This window comes from Cyprinodon variegatus, unplaced genomic scaffold, assembly GCF_000732505.1.
Source record: "Cyprinodon variegatus isolate N-32 unplaced genomic scaffold, C_variegatus-1.0 Scaffold2177, whole genome shotgun sequence".
In the NCBI taxonomy this organism is placed as follows: Eukaryota; Metazoa; Chordata; class Actinopteri; order Cyprinodontiformes; family Cyprinodontidae; genus Cyprinodon; species Cyprinodon variegatus.
In genome coordinates, this window is record NW_015152630.1 from 27,892 (window position 1) to 32,953 (window position 5,062).

General features: G+C 37.5%; 1 protein-coding gene across 1 annotated transcript in view; it reads right to left on the bottom strand.

The window, feature by feature from the left end:
* Positions 1-5,062, bottom strand: part of LOC107105230 (zinc finger protein 182-like) — an 18,280-nt gene that overhangs the window by 5,164 nt on the left and 8,054 nt on the right. Inside the window, exon 3 of the mRNA XM_015405355.1 lies at positions 489-673. Coding sequence (XP_015260841.1) covers positions 489-673 — 185 coding nt within the window. The remainder of the gene's footprint in view (positions 1-488; positions 674-5,062) is intronic.

A 5,062-nucleotide genomic window follows, 5' to 3' on the forward strand; every position in this document is an offset into this window, starting at 1 on the left:
GGGCGTGGGGTTATTTAAGAAGGGGGATGTCACCCCCACCATCTGAAGTACTGCTTGTAGGTGTGCATTAAATCCGTTTAGATGTCTTTATATAAACAACACATTCAAGTAGGATCGGATACAAACTGTATGATAGTTTAACAGGAATTATAACTAAAGCATTAAAACGTGAAATAAAAACATCTTTCTAAATAGGTTTTAGCTTAATATATGTGTTATGGAGCAGATGGATATTTTTCAATTATGTATTGATGTTCTTAAAGTTTAGTAATATATTCTACAACAGCTGATCAAAAACTCCGGAAGCTGTCTATTTTAATGTCCAAGAGGCGCTTTATTATTGGCTCGTTGTGCTAATAGCAATTAGCATCATAACCAGACGAGAAACCAGCTGATCTCTGACTTTCAGACAGAAACGGATCATCTCATGAATCACTTTGATCCTGAACTAAATCCGAGGTGTGCCTCCACAGACCGACTGGACCTACCTGCTTGGTTCTGTTCGATTCGGGGTCTCCAGCTGATGTCCAGCAGTCTCTGACGGTCGATCTCCTCCTCGTACTGGATGATGGTTTTTTCCACCTCTGAGAAGATTTCTTCAGCAGCAGCAGTTAGTCTCTGTCTGATAAACTCTCTCAGAGGCTTAACTGAACACATTGTTGCTGCGCAGACTCAGACTGGATCCCACCACAGCGATTGACACAACTAAGCTAACTATGCTAACGGCTAAACCGGAATTAACCGTCACAGCTGCCTCTTGTATTAACTAGTGGTTGGTACCGCCCCCTGTTGGCTAAACATATAACTGAGGATCGTAATAGTACTACGGTATAATTAATTTCTGCTTTCTGTTAACAATGCGGGACCTGAGTATATTTTATTAGACTTGTAGAAAATATGATTTTAAAAAGTGTTATCTTATTTTCATAGAAAACTCAAACGCCATAAATTCTGCTGTGTTAGATTGTTGTTGTTTTGGAAGATTTCCGCCGGCGCTGCCGAAGTTCTCGTGAACATCCGCCGAAGTTCTCGCGAGTTCTCGAATAGGCTCCCCCTAGCGCGTTGGCGGAAAACTGCTGTGCGTCCCCAGAAATTCCATACCAACATTGCAGAAGCATACCAGCAAAAACTGGTTCACGATCAGACCCAAGCGACATTTGATGAGTTCGGATGAAGAAGAATAATCTGCCTTTTATTCTCTATTGCTTGTCATTTAAACCTTTATCTTCTAGCTCACTATGGATCTGCAGATCTTCCATTTACATGAGGTGTAAATGCTACAGTATATCACATGTGAAACATATTACTTGTCCCCATCTAATAAACAGAAACTCCTATCAGCTTTTTCCTCATATCTGGTTTTAGTTTAATTCTAATTAGAAGTTTGAACATGAAAATAAATATTCATGTCTGGATCCATAGATACAATGTCTGATTTAGCGTTAATCAGAGGACAAAGCATTATTATATATTATGTAAGTAATGTAGAGTGAATTGAAGCCCCAAAGATACTTTGTGTGGTTCATTGTTTGGTTTCTCATTTTAAAAAATGAGATGTTTGAGATGAGATGTCTCTAAAACCTGAATGCAAAAGTAAAGTATTGAAATAAGTAAAAATCCATTGCTTTTAATTTTTCTTAATCTTAACGTTTTAATTTATCTATCTAAATCAGTGGAAATTGGATTAAAAACATCCCTTAGCAAAAAGTAGTTTATTCAAGTATTCTTAAAGTGCACTAATTTCATACTTAAAATCAGGCAGTGCACTTAGAGTTTACTTCTTCTAAACTATATTTCATATACTTAACATTAGTATAGTCAAGTGTACTTGACTTACACTGAGTAGTATAAAAAGTGTTTATTAAAGTATACTTTAAGTATACTTTAGTAAATTTAAAAATTTAGTATACTTTATGCATACTGCTTTTTGCTAAGGGGTTGATTGAGACTTTTGCAATTTAAAATTTGGTATCTAAAAAAGTAATAATTCAGTTGAGGTTTGTGTCCTTATGTGAAAACGCCTGACATAGGGTTGGAAAAAAAGAAAAATAAACAAAAATTAGGTTTATGGTTATAATAACTAAAAAGGTTGGGAGTTAAAATATTTTATATACTGTAAATAGTGTACACATTAAAAAAAGAATTGGTATACTTGTCTATTTCACCTGCTACAGTTAGCAGTGCTAATCTGCTTTATGCGAAGAAAAATGAAGTATTCAATGCAGTGACTCCCTTTTCAAAAACAAGGTAAAAGTTTCTTCTTTGATATATAAAAAACTGTAGATATTTTAAAGATCCAAAAGTCCAAAATAAAAGCTCAGGTCAGGTTGCAGTAAATGAGAACTTGGATTGCCCAGTAAACTTTTTATTTTACCCTTTTCTCTCCCTGTTCTCAAACAGGAAGCATGAATTTCTGAATTGGTTGCTTGATCTTCAGTTCCCGGCTGAGAACGACGTGGAAAAATTCTGCCCAGCTCACTTCAACTGCGAGGAGCTTCTATCAGCTTGGGGTTTCGCCATATTTTCTGCTCCATGGATCACAATATATCATGATGTCTGATCCACTCACCATGGCTGAGAGCGAGTCACATAATTTGAAAAACTGAAAAACAGCGTCAGTGCAGCCAGATCAGCTCCAGATCTGGGCAGTACCACCAGCTGAATACTTGCTTCCAGAATCACTTCATCCGTCCAGGACTCAGTGTTTGGAGTTGCCAAGAGATGGATCAGTGGCTCTGGTGAGTTTCTAACTGGAAAAAGTTGCATCTATGTTGCATTAATTAACCCCATGTTACAACCACAACCCGTTCCTGTGCTGTGCAACCAAAATAGTGGTAGAACAGATGAAGTGTGATTCAAGTTAAAAACCGTGGTTAAATAAAAATCGTTGACAACCATGAACAATAAAATACTATTACAGAACAACTTGGATTTTATATTTGAGAAACACAGTGTTGGAGCCAAATGCTTGATTTATGATTGAATATTTATTTCTAGTTTACTATTTTTGTCTGATTTGGTGTGACATATATGAGCTTGAAATATTTTGATTTGAAGTATGAGTTGACTTAATTATGAAATAATGAATTTGTTTAGTTGTATTTTTTCTGCTGTGCATAATTGAGGCTGTTTCTCGCCTCCGCCCCTTCATTATAGACAGGTGACTGCATCACCTGAGATATATTAGAGTTGGCTATTGGGGCCGGGTGAGCTCTTGGATTCAGACACTCAGCCATACAGTTTTTAACCGCTATTGATTATTGTTTTTTTTGAGTGGCATAAAAAGGAACGAAATGAGCCGATATGATCTGCCTGTCACGTCATACTGGCGTAAGAAATCCTAAGTTTGTTTTTTGGAAAATAAAGCGTCTTGATTAAGAGGAAAGAAAGTTTGTTGGATTGCATGGTCACTTTAAAAAACATCTGACAGCGCTGAAGTGAGTCTCACTTGGAGGCTTCTGAACCAAGAGCCACGCGCATCTTTATTGGAAGGATTGCGCTGAAACAAAGTTTATCTTGAAGAATTTGGAATGAGATCAAATAAGTTTTTAACTAATTTATAGCAACTGGAAGGTGTTCAAACTTATTTTGAAATGTAAAACCAAAAGGTAAATAAAGTTTTCTTTGGTAAAACTTTATTAAATAATTTTCCTGAATCAATAACCATCTAGTTAATGATTCTTATCCTGGTTTGTAGCAACAAGATCCTGGGTCGGTTCCCAGTCCAGGCTCTTTCTGCATGGAGTTTGCATGCTCTCCATGCTTGTGTTCTCTCTGGTTACTCCAGCTTCCTCCTACAGTCCAAAAACATGACTGTTAGATTAATTGTGCATGATTTTGTCTCTGTGTTGCCCTGAGATGAACTGGTGCCTTTTTCAGGGTGGACTCTGCCTTTCACCCCTAAACCTGCTGAAGATCGGTACTAGCCCCACAGCGACTGCGGCAAAGCGAGAGATGATGGATGGTTTCTAGACCTTCTGTGATTGTTCCTGAGGGATAATTAGGGTAGAGACCCTGTTGTACCAAAATGTGATGACAGCCAGAAAGCTGCTTGAACATGAGTAGAGTGTCATTACAACAGATGTTCATTGCTTTTAGTAACTTTTAATTTATTTCAATTGTATGAAATGTTTAATTAATTAAGATAAATCTAGGTTTTAAAATAGTGGTATTTTTTTTTTTTGTCATAAACTGAAATGCCCCAGAAATTGTAAGGTATAGGTGAGGATGTTCTTTTTCCAGTTGGATCATCATCGTACATCCTCGTCCCCATTTTCACTTAGCGGTGGTGAGTCTGACATAGTGGGAAAAATTGCAAATCTTCTTTTTGAAAGTAAACTTCTATGAGAGATGTAAACAGCAACTGTTAAACAGAGCGTGCATGAAGAGGAATGGGCTTGTACACGCTCTCGCAGGCGTTTAACAGGCATTCCATCTCCAGAGCAGGTACAGGGTTGTACAAGTGGAGATTCGCAAAAACCTTCCACTATAACTTTAAAATGGACAAAAAATATATATACATATATTTTTTTAAATTACATTGAGTTTTGTGGTCAATTTATCCCTTTCATAATCCTCCAATGCATTTCTAAGATGGAATTAAAGGGGTAGTTCTGGTTTTTGGACATGAAGTTGTGTGAAACGTTCAGTTTGCAGGTAAGATGTAACAGTATCCCTACCGTCACCAAACCTCTTGCTCTGAGAAACGGCCAGTAATGTACCACAGAAAAAGTAGTTCTAGTACGGTACGGGGGCGCAAATAATCACGTTTTAAAGTTAGAAAACCACGCATGTTTATGCGTTTCTTTGACTGTATTTAACTGTACGTGCTCTTTCATCCTCTGATGTGGGAGCTGAATCGGAGCTCGTTTGCCTGGCTTTGTTTCAGGATAGGGTCGCAGCAGATGGCCGCTCACACCGAGTCTGGTTCTGCTGGAGGTGTCTTTAGATAGAAAACTTTGAACCCATCTGACTGAATAACCTGGATAATTAGTCTCTGTAAAATGCATTGAGATGACGTGTTGTGAAATGGCGCTATATAGATAAACTGAATTGAATATTC